The sequence below is a fragment of the Puccinia triticina genome, chromosome 6A (genome assembly GCF_026914185.1).
Source record: "Puccinia triticina chromosome 6A, complete sequence".
NCBI classification, from domain to species: Eukaryota; Fungi; Basidiomycota; class Pucciniomycetes; order Pucciniales; family Pucciniaceae; genus Puccinia; species Puccinia triticina.
Genome location: NC_070563.1, coordinates 2,193,283 through 2,209,474, shown reverse-complemented (window position 1 = coordinate 2,209,474; position 16,192 = coordinate 2,193,283). Strand labels below are relative to the sequence as shown.

General features: G+C 44.7%; 1 protein-coding gene across 1 annotated transcript; it reads right to left on the bottom strand.

Moving 5' to 3' along the window:
* Window positions 1-351: 351 nt before the first annotated feature.
* Window positions 352-6,307, bottom strand: PtA15_6A290 (uncharacterized protein; the record flags this gene model as incomplete). The annotated part of the gene is made up of 6 exons (XM_053169980.1): window positions 352-495; window positions 3,040-3,239; window positions 3,328-3,597; window positions 5,784-5,987; window positions 6,063-6,143; window positions 6,226-6,307. The coding sequence occupies 6 exons, from the start codon at window positions 6,305-6,307 to the stop codon at window positions 352-354; spliced, it is 981 nt and encodes a 326-aa protein (XP_053021217.1).
* Window positions 6,308-16,192: the final 9,885 nt, after the last annotated feature.

Below are 16,192 nucleotides of genomic sequence, written 5' to 3'. Positions count from 1 at the left end.
GAGTACCAAACCTTGGCCTGAACCTTGCGCACCTGAGCCACAAAATCCTTCTGGGCATCGGTGTCTTTGCCGTTGATGACACCTGCGGGGAACTCCCTCATGCGGAAATCAAGGGGGAGTTTGTGAAGCTTTTTCTGTTAAGAAGATTCATGCTCAGAATCGCACTTGACTCCGTCCAATGGATATTAAAATATAAAAATAAAAACATACCAATGTGATTGATAACAACAACTGATCACCTGCGCGGGGTTTGGAACGTCCGCACGTATAGGTCAGGATTTTTGGTTCCAAGAAAGCTTGCTTGGTTGATTCGCGGATCCGATCCTGAAGTAAACAGTGAAAAAATAAATTTTAATATAGGGGCTGGGGATGTGTGCTCACCATCAAAACTTGGCTGTATTGGGATCGCTTGGCCGCCGGCGCTTCGACGGGAAAAGTGTCTTTTTCCGTTCTGTTGGGAGCAACATCTGAGTTTGCGGTGGTTTGCGCGCCATGCTGTTGGCGTAGCATTTCTCAATAGACCAGGTGACAGCTCTGTTTATGAAGCTCAGGGCAAAAAACCTGTCAAAATAAGGGTTTGGGGCCCTAGCACTATAACTGTGCTGATGTAAACACTGGTAATTTAAATTACCAAGCTTGTTACGTGGCAAATATGGCCACTACAAGGGTTTCAACACTCTGTAACAGAGGAGTAATTAATTATGTAATTATTAATTACAGGGAATTAATTTGGCGTAAAAGTAGGTGGTAAGCGCTTAAAATGATTGGCTGCTTGACAGAGGCGGTGGTCTTACGGCAACTACTTATAAGGATAAAGCTTTAAATATGCTAATAAGGGATTTTTGATGGTTTAAAGGGTTTAATCCAGTGGATTTTACGTGCTTGGGATGGTTTATGAGGAAAAGTGGCTACAAATGTAGCAGAGGAGAATATTCACGGCAAACTTACAGTTTTTGGGCGGTGAATGGTCTGGGGGATCTTTTCCTGAGGGCCAAATAGGCCTGTATTTATAGAGGGGACTTCAGTGGGCGTAAACACTGAGTCAGTCCTTTTCTCCCTATGAGAGTATCCAGGGGTTTAGCCGTGAAAAGGGCTTGGCTATGGGTAATTTAATTGTATTGTAATAGACTAATTTCCCTGACTCTGTCACATGACATGTTTATAACCAATTGTCATGTGAAAGAGCTTCAGTAGAAGTCTACATAATACTTTCACGGGGTATTTTTACACAAGTAATATTACTCATTAATGTACAACAGTTTAATTTTATGTACATTGTTTGTTTTACTAAATTTATGTACATAATACTATTTTTGGGCGCTTTCTGGGGCCAATTCTTATTTATACAATTAGTACATGAAGGAATAGGAATAAGGGGGTACTTTAAGGGGCTGACCCCCCTTAATTTATGATGAGGAATTTGATTCTGCAATAATAATTTAACTGGAGGCCAAGGCGGCTTCGCCGCTGCACTTTTTGAGGTACAGGGGAATTCTATCTGGCAAAGTGTTGAGTAAAAATAATTCAGAGATTGTGTAGAAATATTGATGCCTGTTACTGGTTCTTGAAGACAGTTTAACTCTTTTGAATGATGTGTACCAGTCATTGAAGCAAGTATTACTTTTTTGAATTCTGGAGACCATTCATTGAAGATCTTGACTATTTTGTATTGTGGGTTTCAGTCATTGACAAGAATATAACTCTCTTCAATTGCTGGCACCTCTAAATGAAGAGAGTATAACTCTCTTGAATGACTGGCACCTATCATTGAAGAGAGTATAAGTCTCTTGAATCCCTGGCACCTATCATTCAAGGGAGTGTTACTCTATTAAATGGTAGAAAACAAATCAGCTGGGCAGAACTGCAACTTCAAAAGAGTGTGAAAACAGATCAGTTCAAAGCCTCCCAGAGTCCCCTCAATGAATGTAAAATAAGGATCTCAGGCAGCCTGATCTATGTACCCTCTCTGGAAAACCTGACTCATCCCAAAGAGACCTGATCAGATAAGTGAATAAAGTGATTCCAGACTTAAATACTTCCCTCCAACAAAATCCTATGCAAATGATATTGTGTTGGATATACCATCACAAGGCCCAATGTGCATTGTCTCCATTTTTTCAAGACTCTCAAAAACACCAAAAAAATAAAAACTGATTCAAAAAGCTAATGATAGATACCTCCAAAAGACAAAACCCAAAAGACAATTCTTGTCCTAGAAAACCACTGTTTTAAACTCATTGGGGAACCCCCATGAGCAACCATTGATCATTAGAAATAGACTTCTGACAAACACCTCAATCTGAATCACCCAATCACCTCCTCCTCGTACATATTTCAAGCTTCAATCACTTTGAATATATGGTAAAACAGAAATGAGAGGACACAAGTTAATTCTAGGATGCTACTGGATCTTTCTCTCAGACCCAGTCCATTGTAAGCAAGAAATGACACCTCCTTGCCAATGATTGCTGTTATTCTTCTTGCAAGAAATGTCAATTACTGGAAGCATATTTGGTGAGTACAAATCACAGAGAGAGGTACATGGTGCCCAACTGACTTTGGCAGTCTTGATCGAACCAAGCTAAAAATGGCAGTTCAGACAATAAATGATGTTAATACATTCATTTGATTCATTTGATCTTCTGTTTTTTTAGTAAAAAAGTAAGATTTGAATAGCCACATGGGTTTGGTAATAACACTCAAAATAAGCTGAGGTGAGGATTATTTGATGTCAAGCTACACACTTTCAACTGTTCTTAAATATAATGTCTCTTGCCGTGAGCATTTTCCGATCCCCAACATCATAATCTTTGGATGACCATTGCTGAAGCAGCTCCTCCCTGTTGAAATTTTGTCAAAGGTTTGAAAAAAAATAATCAGAATTTACGGTAATCTGTGAAGAAAGAAAAGAGATGATGAGAGATAGCGGCTAACTCCATTGCAAACTCCAGCCACGCCATATTCGCCTGGTTTCAAGGAATGAATCAAGCTGACGACAATTCAACAACAACTGCTGCCAATAGGGTTGCCCAAAGCGACCGCTCCACCGTTGACATTGACTTTTTCGGCTTTGATTTCAAGGATTTTCATACTGGCGAGGGCGGCGACGGGAAAGGCATCATTGATTTTGATTTTCGTCATGTCTTTGAACTCCAAGCCTGCTTTGTCTAATGCCATCGGGATTCCAAGAGTGGGGGCGATAGGGAAGTTGATTGGCGCACAGGCCGCCTCGGCATAGGCTGGTGGTACGTAGATTTGTATATTGATTCTTGAGCCAACGTGAACCCTTGAAAGACGAGTACACAAATTTAATATGATGCTGCTTACAGATGATTTTAGCCAGCTTTTTGATTCCCCTCAATCGAGATTCTTCAGCCGTTATGAGTACGACAGCACTTGCCCCATCATTTAAGGTGAATGTGTTGGCGGCTGTGACGGTACCTCGTTCGTTTTTGAAGACTGGTTTCAATGTTCTGACCTTATCAAACTTGATGTTTATATGGTCTTCATCCTTGGAAACGATGGTGACTTTGTCCAATAGTTTAACGTTTATCTCAACCGGTATGATTTTGTCTTTGAATGCCCCAGCTTCCCAGGCTTTTGCGGCCCGTTGGTAGGATTCAATTGCAAAGTTCTTGGGCATCTGTTCCGATCAAATGCTTCACCGCCGTCTCCTCGGCACAGGATCCCATGTGGAGTTGGTTGTAGGGGTCCAACAATCCATCCTTGATAATTGCATTGCATACCAAGAAGTATCCAAAAGAGTTTCCTCGGGGTAAATAGAAGCTGTTGCAGAGTTTCGACCACATGTTCAGAGTAACAGAAAAAGTTCAAGAGAAAGACGTTTAACTCTGACGGTTCCGAACTGACTAAACTAAAAACAGTGGTCAGTCAGTCGTTGCTAGAGACCCCATTTGGCTATCCTACTTACAGAGGGTTTCAAAAAGTCCATCCAGGATGATTTCAGAGACTTACCCAAAGTCAGAAGGTCGGGACCCAGCCCAATGCTGCAGAAAGAATTGAGGAGGCGGTTGGGTCGGTTTTTGGTGCAGCCAAGTTAAGTTGCAGACCACCAGTTTGAAACATGTGTCGTTGAGGGCTGGCCATTTTTGGTTGACATGAGGCAGAGTGGGTCGAGTGGAATACGGGGTGGCTGCAACGGTTTGACATAGTGTTTTAGCTGGACCAATCCGAATCAAGCTACATATACTGAGGTGGTGTTGGTGACAATCACTGGAGATGAAGGACTGCCTTGAGGCCAACACCATGGCAACTGGCTCGGCGGAGGGGGGCATGAGGATACCACTCTTCTTGGGGTTGGTATGGTGTTCAGGGGTCTTTTCACAAGAGACGTGGCTGCACGGTATGGAGCTCCGCTCGGTGGGGCCGGCGGTAGCGCTGTGAGGGGAAGGTGTCAAGTGACTGCCCTCAGAATGGTCCAAGTGAAATCGCCGGTGTGATCGAGAATAGATAGCTGGTGTGTGGAGGTGGTTTTGAGAGTTCGCCGGGGTTTGGATCCTCGGCGGCGTTTGTGTTTGGGTGTTGGTGTTTTCAGGGATCAGGCTTGGTGCGCAGGTATTGGAAAAGAATCCAAAAAAAAAAAAAATCAATCCAATTTCTTGATAGCCCGTCGTGGATCAGACTGAATGCTATGGCCTCCTATCCTCCAAGTTCGCCCGGAACTTGGATTCCTGGAGGCCTGTCACAGACATGTCATCATCTCCTCGCGCGCCATGCGCGCGCACACAACACAGACAAAGGAGAAAAGAAAAGAAACAGACAACACAAAGAGGAAAAGAAGCAGAGAAATAGAACAAAGAGATAAAACATGAAACCAACAAGAAACATAAGAAATAAGAGAGGAACCAGGAGAAATGGAGATAAGCATGACAAAAGACAAGGAAGAAACAAAAACCAGAACAAGACAACAACTAGGAATAAACCCACAGACAGATCTGTGTTAGGACCAAGAAAGAGCAAAAGTGAGAAAGAGGAGAGTGGGGAAAAGGGAGAAGGAGGATCTGAGAGAATCTTGAGCCTTGAGGGTGGTTTTCTTGAGGGCTGATCTTGAAGTTTGGATCTGAAGCTGACTACCATTTAGACCACCACAACGGTCAATAGCTTAAAAAGCACCGCTTGATGATTGTTTTCCCCCAGGGAGATTGGAGATGCTGCACTTCCAGCTATCCATCTCCCTCAACCCTTCCGCTGCTGCACGTGCGTAGTTTGAAGGGCAAAGAGTGGGCCCCCCACTGGTCACCAGCCTTTGCTGTGGGCCGGGGGCCTTCACGTCCAGTCCTTTTGACCCGTGCGCTTGACGCGGGCTGGGGACTGAGCCTGTGGCACAGCACTTTTGCTGATGTTGGAAGGCTACTTGAGTTGTGGGAATAGTTACGGTTGTTGCTTTCTATTTTTATAATTTGGGGAAACCCATGATTTTTTTTCTCACTTTTTTAAAGTTGTAGGGGGAACCCATGATTTTTTTTCTCACTTTTTTAAAGTTGTAGGGGGAACCCATAATTTTTTTTTTTTTGGATTCAGGCAAATCTGTGTCTTTAATAAACTTGGATAATTATTATTATTTACTAAGTTATTGCAGTCTTTTGGATACTTGATGTATCTCTAAGGCTGACACCAGGTAGGTCACTGCAGCTCCTGGCGCCGGTTTGTACGGCCAACTCACCGAGATCAGCCACAGATCAAAAAAGAAGCATAAATACATACCTTGAGAATGGCCACAGCAGCTTCAAAGTGCTTTGGATCAAGCTGTTTGGTAACCTCACCAAACTTGGTCACGAAGTCAGCCAGCGATTCTATTTTGGTCCCGGTGGTTGCGGCAGATTCATTCGTGGTCTTCGCAGGTGGATGCTGAGCAGGCTGCCGCGCAGGGTTTTCCTTGTGGAACTGCTCATCCAACCTCTCAATCTCTGGGTCTAGCGCGAGATCAGCTGGCTCATTGGGATTGATGCAATTGCTAGCAGCTCTACCTTGGTCGGAATCGAGAGGGCTAGAATCTCAAATCTTCTTTGGGTCTCCTCCATCGTCATTGTCGCTGTCTTCACCAAGTGAACTTGATCGGGGCGGAGGTGGTGGCGGACTGGGCTCACGGCGACTTTTCTTTTGAATACCCGAAGCTTTTGGGGCTGGGTATGGATACAAGGGATCATGAAAGGTCAGTATATTTGATGATAAAAGCGAGAGCCAAGAAAATTGGTCGACTCTCACCGTTGACAGCCTTTTCCGGAAGTTTCTGAGATCGGTTGGATCTCGCCGGAAGCCTCAGACGCGGGGTTCGGATTGGGGCCATCTCAGTTGGGGGGAATCTTGCTTGGTGGTCAAGAAACAGGGGAGTTGTCAAGAGCGAGGTGGATGTTCAAGAGCAAGAATGGTCAAGAGGAAGGAAGTCGCTCAAGGGGAGGGGGTGAGCTCGGCGGAACTTAAAAACCACTCTGAGAATGGATTGTGCAGGCGGGCAGCCCCCCAACTCACTCATTCTAACCCCTTCCACAGCGAGCTCCAGACCACCTGCACCACTAACACCACTCGTGATTTGAATCCAAAGACACTAAAGTTTGGCGGCTTCAAGATGGATACAAAATCTCGTCAGCTCCAAAGATTTCTGTTTTTTCTTTGTACCCAAACCTTTGCTGATGATGATCCATTTTACAGAAAAAGTACCTGCTTTTTTCCATTCCAGATTTCGGAACAGAGACAGTCGGACGGTTTGGAGGTGTGATTTGTGTCAGGGGGGCGAATTTTTAAGCGTTCGTTATCACGCCTTGGGGAAGCTTCATTGGGAAAATCTTCGTGGGCACAACGAGGAAACCGCAAGGAAATTGCGTGAAAAATACGAGGCAGGATTGGAAGACAGCCCATCTCAGCCGGAGGTGCAAGATACTTATGGCGACTTCAGCAAGAATCGAGAAACTTACAATCATCAAGATGACCTGGACGCTATGGCTGCAACCGCACGACTTCAGGAATTGCCATTCTTCACGCGGTTGAATATCGATGACGAAATCAGCCTTCAAGATCTGATTGATGCGGAGCTGGAGGAAATCCTTTGCCAGGAGGATGCCGGCATGTTTGATGGTCCAGGACACCAGGAAGAGGAGGTCGATCCAGCAGAAGCGGCGAAGTGGTTCCCTTTCAATAATAAGATGGTCAGTACGCGTGTCTGAAGACACAATTGCCGCATAAAAGGAAACTGAAAATGTGAAAGATGGCTTACCTTATTTTCTGATTCAATACGCAGGAGCTTGTTGGTTCACTATTAATTGGTCACACGCACTCGATGATCTCGCAAGCCATATACAACAAGATTCGAGCGGCAATGACCATCTGTGACATCCGCCTGCCAGCCTGGGCAACCGTCCGTGGCGCCCGCATCCGCATCCGAAAGCTGCTCCAGACTCAACTGAAAACCAAGCAGAGTCCTTTTGGGACCCCTTGTTTTTCCCTCAGCCTCAAAGGAATTTTATCCCAGGTAAGGCAAGAGATTATAAGAAATTGGTTTTGTTGGTGTGGTTCCCCGGAAGACATTTAAATTATTAATTGAAAGATTTCAGACGACTAAGATTTATTGCTTAGTTAGAATCTGTACAACTTGGTTATATGCGTCTAGTAACATTTGATTGAGAGAGGCAATATCTTATTTACCTAAGAGCAGAAGAGAGGCCGCTCTCTACCGAGAATGAGAATGAGAAAATAGAAACTGTGTTGAAGCTGACTCTGATTGAGTAAGAGCAATCTATGGAGCAGTGCAACGCATTAGCCTTTGGAGAATTTCTCTCATCTGACGGTGAGACTCTAGAGTCCTTACGCTCTGCGACCTATTTGGTCCTTAGGGTCCGTCTGGTTTGCAACCAAAATTCCACCACCTTCTTCATCTTCCCAAATCAATTCTTTGATTTGGACCAGCAACTCTTTTTTCCACCAAAAGGTTTGAATCTTTCAATGGTGTATTACCAAATGCATCAATCCACTCAAACAGACAAAGCCCAGGACGAGATATTGCCATCACTTTTGATAATTATTATGTACTGCGGTTTCTTCTCTCCGGCGGTTATATGTATGATCATTCAACTCAGACCTATTCAACAGCCGCTGTAAGACTCAAAAGGTGTTGTGAGACCCTTTTGCTGAATGGCGAAAGGTATGGGTGAGGTGCAAGCTCTGCCTTTCTGTATATCAGAAAACAAGACCACCAAGGTAAGCTTGGCAATTTATTTTGTGATAGGATATGTTTGAAGATGAGATATATAAGAGGATTGTTGTCGATGTCTGAGGTTGATGGGGTTACTGATGTATGAGATAGGTGACGGTGACTTGATGTCTTGAGTGGGGCTTGAACCTAGGTCCTTGGCCTGGGGGTATATAAGTTCAGAAAGTGATGAGTGATGAGGATGAGAGGGAGCTAAGCTCAACCAGGAGTGGAACCGGGGACTGGCTACTGGTGAAAGGTGTGTGACTGAGTGGTGATATAAATTTCAAATAGAGTGTGAAAGGTATGTGAAACTGAGTGGTGATATGAACTGATAACTGTGATATGGATAGATGATAATATGAGTGGTGATAAGTGAGTAGGAAATATATACTGCCGGATGGCATGAGGATCTGAGGGGGAATGTCCCCTGATGGGATGAGGAGAAAACAACTGGCAGGCAGAGGCCTCCTTATATAGACAATGATGAGGGAATTTAGCTCCAGGGGAGCAGCTTTGAGGGAATTTGGCTGGTGGGAAAGTACAACTGAGGGAATTTAGCTAGACTATCTACAATGTGTCCCTTTGATATGCAAACAAGATCATATATATTCACACAAGGATTTTCCAAGACCATAGGTATGCAAATGAGAAACAAACATATGCAAAGAGAAAATAGGAGGTGAGGACTGATAAAAGGAAGGAAGAAAATTAATTCATGTGCCATATGCATTATGCCAAGTATGGTAGCCAAGAGTTGAGTCTGTGTGTGAACCCACTCGACTGGTGCGTGAAAGGGGTGATTTGCGTATCTTCTGATCCGGTAGAGATATGAGGGTGGTTTCAGTGGGTGGCTAGGGGTTATTTTGGTTCTAGATTCCATTTCTGATGTCCATATGGCTGTATCTTGAGGCGTTTTGTGAGTACACATAAAAGTTTGAATTTTTCTCCTACAAACACAGGAATAATGACCACACCGCTCAAGAAGTACTCCAGATTTTCCAAAACAATGATGTCATCTGCAAGTCTTTGGGTTACAACTTCTCCACTGCAAATCCGCTCCCGCCCCAGCAGTATCCTTTTGCGAAAAACACCAAAGTTCCTAAAGAAGACCTGCTTGAAGTACCTCAACAGTTAATCAAACACTGCTCAAGCAAATCAAATAAAACAACATGAAATGTTGCAGAGAGGATGTTTTATTGTGGTGAGTCACTTTTACATTTTTGGGAATTAATTTTGCATTTTAACCATTTACCATCATGTATTGATCCACCTGATTGTTACAGATTCCGCAACATGGCTCCAAATTACTTGTTGGATCAGTTTAATCATTGTGGGAACAATATTCAACTGTGAGGTCAAAGTTCTACATCCATTTTAATCATTTCAAGCTGATGGGAATCAATGAGCTTTATTCGATGCGGGAAATATGCCGGACAAAGACTAAGCAGTATTTCAATGTCAGAGTGAGTACTGGGATGTTGAATAATGAGGTTGTATCAAACAACTCACTTTTATACTTTTTTCCCAGGATGTGCAAGCTTGCATCAATGTTCAGCATAATTGCAAACGAGGAAACTGCCCAATCAAGAATACCCAACCAGCACAAATAGAGCGCCAAGAAACGGAAATCAAAATTGCTCAAGTTGAACACACCGACAACAGACACTTTGTGATCAACACCACATCATTTCATGACCCTTTTCAGCATCATCAAATTTCTCAAACTGATTTGCCCCAGATTTCCAATCAAGACATGGTTCAGTGTGTTTTAGATGGCTTAGAAAACTGGGGTCTACATCACTTTGAATTTGAGAAAAATAATGTGGGGGGAGAAGATGAAAATGATGTTGATGATCCTATTTAGCTTTAACCAATGTGATATTGTTCTTCCTATTTTTCCTTTTGGTTATAATGCTGCTCATAATTTGCGTTGACAAAGATGCGTGCAGTTTTATTAGAGGCTTGACTAGGTGCTGATTTTTTGCTCCAAAACATCCAAACATAACATAAAATAAGAATAATTACATGTCAAAAATTATTGGATGGGTGGGGGGGGCTCATGGTTGCTTTTTTTCAACTCACCCAAGCATTATCAATTTCATACCTCACAGAGGCCCAGTTCCGCTGAACTTTATCTATATTTTAGTTTCTCAAAAGAAGCGCGCAAATCTCTTCTTTCAAATGATGCAATTATTATAGGTTTCCGTGGAGCAGCGTAGTTTTTGCAGCGCTTTATTTCCAGCCTTTTGTTCTAACAGCAACACGCGCGCCTCCAATAGTCACTTGACCAAACTTCAAACCCTGAAAAATACACCTTCCCCTCAACATTATCCAATTATTATTAGCTCAAATTAACCGCCTAGATCTCATTTTTTGGTTGGTTGTGGTTACAGATAATTTTGTGGAGAAGCGCAGGTTTTATACTGGTTGTTTTCCTTTCTTATTGCGAAAGACAACTTCCGCTGATCCCTATACCGGTTCGGGAAGCTCAAAACACTCGCCTGGATCTTCCCTTTTGATTGATCTAGGTTTCAAAGAATTCTGACGAGCATAAAGGTTTTTACAGCGGCTTCTGTGCAGCCTTCTTCTCCTACGGCGGGGGGCGCGCCCCCACAACTTGACCAAACTGGGACACTCCTGCTAAGATGCCCGCGTTACAGGGTTGTTTGGTGTCCATTGGATACTCAACCAAGAGTGTTTTGTGTCCATCGGACACTTTGGATGGAGTGTCTGATGGATGCTCAACTTTCAGGACTGTGAAGATGTCCATTGGACACTCTTGATCTGGAGTGTCCGCTGGATGGTGTTTTTTGATGTCCAGTTGACATTGCTGAGTGCCAAGTATCACTTGGACGCTTCTGCAAGCGTCCAAGTGATGCTCAGCGCACCAACATCTGCTGGATGTTCCCTGGGCATCCTCTGGATGCTTCTCAATCAGGAACATCCACAGGATGTAGCGCCTTTCCAGAAAGGCGCCCCGTGGTGTACTTCCGCAGGTACCGACCCACAGGTACCTAGTACCCGCCAATAGTAACTAGGGGCAAGCAAAGCTGTGCAGAATGGCAATTTTGGCGCAGGTACCTGCCTGAATTTGGACCCAGACTGGACACCCACACCTGCACCCGGCAAATACCTGTGCACTTCCACAGGTACCCGCCCGCAGGTGCCAAGTACCCGCCAATAGATGATAGGGGCACTGCAAGAAAAACTCTAGAAACTGCTTGCAGTTGAGATTCAGCAAGCTTCAATCAACGGTGGGCCAGCTACACTAACCGTAGCGTTAGCGTGGCGTGGCGTAGCGGAATTCCGCTAAGTTTTAGCGTAACGTTAGCGGAATTGCGCCTTCTCTGCGCTAACGCTACGCGCAAAGGGTGCGCAGCTAATTTAGCTGTTAGCGTAGCGTTAGCGCAGATGCGCGCAATTGCGCTAACGCTACACATGCAGGGCGCAAAAGAGCGCGCGCTACGGTGCGCCACAGTGATTTTAGCTGAAAAAAGGCCTTTTTTCCGCTAAAATCGCTGTAGCGCAGCGTAGCGTAGCGTAGCGTATTGACTGTAGCGGCGCGCTAACACTAACAAACAATTGGCGCGCTGTTAGCGCCGCTGAAACATAGCGCAGCGCAGCGGCGCTAACAGCGCGCTAACGCTACTCAAAATGGGCGGGTGCTTTTTGCCGCTACGCTAACACTAAGTGGCCCTGTAGCGTAGCGGCCCACCCTTGCTTCAATCAAGCTTCAGCTCAAGCTGGAGTCAAGCACCCAAATTCTGTGCTGGGGCACCTTAAGTGTGTACCTTGTTCAGCATCTCAATGTTGAACATGCTGTAGTGCTGATCATGCAGTAGGCTGAGGCAAATGAGCATCCCCCTGAGCACCCTTTAATTTGCTTTTATTAAACACTCCATGAACCATTGAATCCAGCCAGAATAACATAAAAAGGGTATGTACACATGAAAGGGATATGTACAGATGAAAGAAATATGTATGCATGAAAGGGGAATGTGAGGAGGTGTATTAACACATAAAAGGGATATTTAAACATGATGAAAGGTGTATGTATGCATGAAAGGTGTATTTATGCATGAAAGGGGTATGTGCAGTAAGGTATTTGCACATGAAAGGGATATGTAAACATCAAAGGGGTATGTAAACCTGAATGATAAAAGGGGTATTAAAAGGGATCTAAAAAACTCAAAGGGGACATGTAAACATGAAAGGGTCATGAAAACATGATGAAAGGTGTATGTACACATTGTGAAAGGGATACATGCACATGAAAGGGATATACACACATGAAAGGGGTATGTGCACATAAAGGGCTACATACACATTATGAAAGGGGTGAATGCATACAAAAGGGATAGATGAACATTAAAGGGGTATGTGCACATGAAAGGGGAATTTGCACAGGTATCAACTCCTGTACTTAGTTTATTGTACCTTAGACTCACTCTTGCATAAATTAGACAATGTGCATGGAATCAACTGATTCTTGCATGAGGCACAGCTTGCCTTGAGCTCTTGCATCTCAACTGCAAGCAGTTTCTAGAGTTTTTCTTGCAGTGGGGCCAGCTCTAGAAATATATGATTCCCGTGGTAAATACCTTGTTTCTGCCAAGTATTTGATATTGCTTTGCAACGTATTTGAAAATGTGTTATAAAATAGTTCCAGTAATAACTAGAGTCAAGTTGGAGCTGGTTTTCAATTGAATTCAACTCCTTTCCAAAGTGCCTTCAGCTCAATTGAGCATAAGTTAAACATAAATTCATCATGAACTCAGAATACATTGAGGCTCAAGTTCCAGGATATATCTAGCAGGGTTCTTGAACAATATTGTGCAATGGCACTTGCATCCAAGTGCCAAGAAAACCCCCATGGTGTTAGGGCCCGCTTTTGCATGTTTAAGATGAGCCCCACACAAAATTTGTGAGTTAGGTGCTAACCTGGGGCTTGTATAGGGCAACTGATGAGTTAGAAAATGGCTAGTAGGACACTGTGGTATGCTTTAGAGATGGCACTTGGCACCAACACTGCAAGAGCTACGCTTCGCTACGAAAAGCGGCGCTTTTGCGTAGCGAAGCGGAAACACACTACTCTGGATCCAGAATAGCGTTAGCGCTAGCGGAAAATCGCTGCTTTGAGCGGTAGCGAAGCGCCAGAACCGCTACTGCAGTTTTGGCCTGCGCGTAGCGAAGCGCTTTTTTTGCCGCTTCGCTAAAGTATAGCGCAGCGGAAAAATTGACGCTTTTTGGCGCTTTTTGGCGCTAATAGTGCTTTTTAGCGCCAAAAGCGTAGCGAACCGGGTCGCTTTTGTGTCAAAAGCGTAGCGAACCGGGTCGCTTTTGTGTCAAAAGCTTAGCGGGCATCCCTGCCTTTTGGTGGAAAATGCCAGAAATAGTACACAAACATCAATCCTCCATCATTTTATGATGTGCAGTATTGATGTTTGACTGGTGCTATGGTAGCGCAGCAAAATTGCTACAGTAGCGTTTTTTCCGCTACTATAGCGAGAAGCGTAGCGAATTGCCGCTACTCTGCGCTAAAAAAAGCGTGCTATTTTCTTTAATTTTTTCCCCTTAAAAAATGTAGCAAATAGTGAAGCGCCAAGTCCGCTACAAAAAGCTTAGCGAAGCAAGGCTAAAACCGCTATGCTTTTGCTACGCTGCTGCTTTTTGTAGCGTAGCTCTTGCACTGTTGTTGGCACCCGCTGGTGGGTACCCGCCACACTTCAGCACATAATTCTATGCGCTTGCAGGTACCCATTTTGCGCGTGCAGCTCCCTGCATGTATTTTTACTAGAATGGAACCCCTGGCACCCGCCATGGGCGCCTGCAGGCGCATAGAATTATGTGCTGAAGTGTTACGGGTGCCAAGTGCCATCTCTAGTATGCTTTATGGTTACCCATCTAGCCCATTTCAAAATTTCCTTTTTTTTTTCTCAAATGTACACTCTGAAAACTCAACCAATATGGCGGCACCACTGGATTCTACGGCCAAAACTACACAGGAAACCATGGACAACACACCTTACACCCCTCTGGATCACAAGTTACAACCCCTTCTAGACACCATCAGTCAGTTACATGCACAAAAACACCATACTCAGGTCATGTAATCTGTTACATGAACCACACTTAATCAGGAACATGTAATCTGTTACATGGACCACTCTGACAGCTTGTCTACCCTTTACATGTATTTTACCTCATCAGCTTCACTGTCAGCGCCGGTCTCTTGTGTGACACGGGGCTGATAGGTTTTAGGTTCACACTGTAGCGGCTAGGTAGCGGCCAGCGGATAAGGGGTTGCACTATAGCTTTAAAGCCAGCGGAAAGAAACCTCACCTCGATGCTAGGAAGCGGAGGGGCTAGCACCCTTACTTAAGTAAGGGGACGGGGCAATAAATCAAGCCAAGCGCTGTTGCTCAAAACAAAGAATGAGCTACATCACCATAACCCTTAAGCCACCTGCTCAAAGTAAGCTATCTTTTGATACACCTCCACTATCACTACATTAAACCTTCCAATTGTAGATTGGGGGGCTTGTTTTAGTTTCTAGTGACCCAGGAAAGGCAGAGGTTCCCTCATACATCCCTTTCCGCACTCAGCAAAAGGTTCTCAGGAACACTTTTAAGCTATACACCTCTTGGTGTAAAGTGCAAGGTCTCTCACAACATCGTGGTTGTGTTGGTACAACGTCTTTCACCGGAGGAGGGAGTCTTTGGAGACCTTGTGGTCAAGGGTTTGATTTATTTTGGTGAGGGCTTGGCCTTGCACCACCATTTTGAAGAAGATCAACTTCATGTTGCGCAATTACTTCACAAAAACCATTGGATCTGCCCAAGCAAACAAATAAGTGAGTGGGGGGAGCCTGAAGAAACAGCCCAAATGATCTGAGGGCACACAGCTCACCAGTAGCGGTATGTATTTTGGTGGGTGGAGTTTTGTTGATCTTGTTGGTGGTGGAGTCGAGGGGCTCATGCTGGTCTGGAAAGTGGGCCGGGCAAAGGATGGAGGGGGTAGGGAGGTCAGCTGTGGAAATTGGGGGGGGGGGGGGGGGGGCAGGGGATGGAACTGCCTGCTCACCAACAGAAAACTTGCTTGGCGGGATGGTCTTGTGATGGTCTGGATGATGGGCAGCTGAAGGAAGGCGGAGGGGAGGTCAGTTGTGTGCTCCTGACAAAAAAACTGGATGGATAGGAGCTGCTCACCAACTGTGGAAAAATAAATGTGTTTGGCGGGGGGGTGGCTGGCTGGCTGGCTGGCTGGCTGGGTTGTGGGTTGGTGGGGGCATTGTTGCTGGAGGGGGGGGGGGGGGGGGTGGGAGGGAAGGAAGTGGAAGGAGGGGGAAGGTTTGGAAGGTCCAGTGGCGGAAGTTGACTTGCATGTTTGGTGGATATTCTGACTGCTGGACCCGCAAGCTTTCCTGGCCTTGCTGTATGTTGCAACATAAAGTACCCCCGCCGTGTAGGAAGTCCTCCATTCCCTAATATGAAAAATGAAGACATCACTAATATCCTTCTGGAGCTCGTAAATAGTTGAAACACCATCCTATCCAAATCAGGATATCCCCTCTTGACCTCGCTGCTACATATTTAGAAAAAAATTGCCGCAAGGGGGCTTGGTCTTATGCTCTGGGATGCCGGTGAATAGGAAGCAAAAGAGAGTGTAAGATTTTGGTCATCACAGAGCTAGAAGAAATGACAAGAATGAAAAAAGAAAGAAAACAAGATCAAAAGAACAGAGAAGGAAACATCACAGTACTTACCTGGGATGCCGGTGAATAGGAAGCAAAAGAGAGTGAGGAAAGAGAGTTCACTGGCACCACAGGAAGGAGTCTTTTAGAGAAACAGAGAAACAAGATAAAAGCATAATCTAACTACATACGCTAATAGTGAAACATAACCCAAATCCATAACACTTGGAAGTTAAGGACATCTTTGCTTATGTTTGATTGCTATGGTCAAGATTCCTGGAGGGTAAACCCCG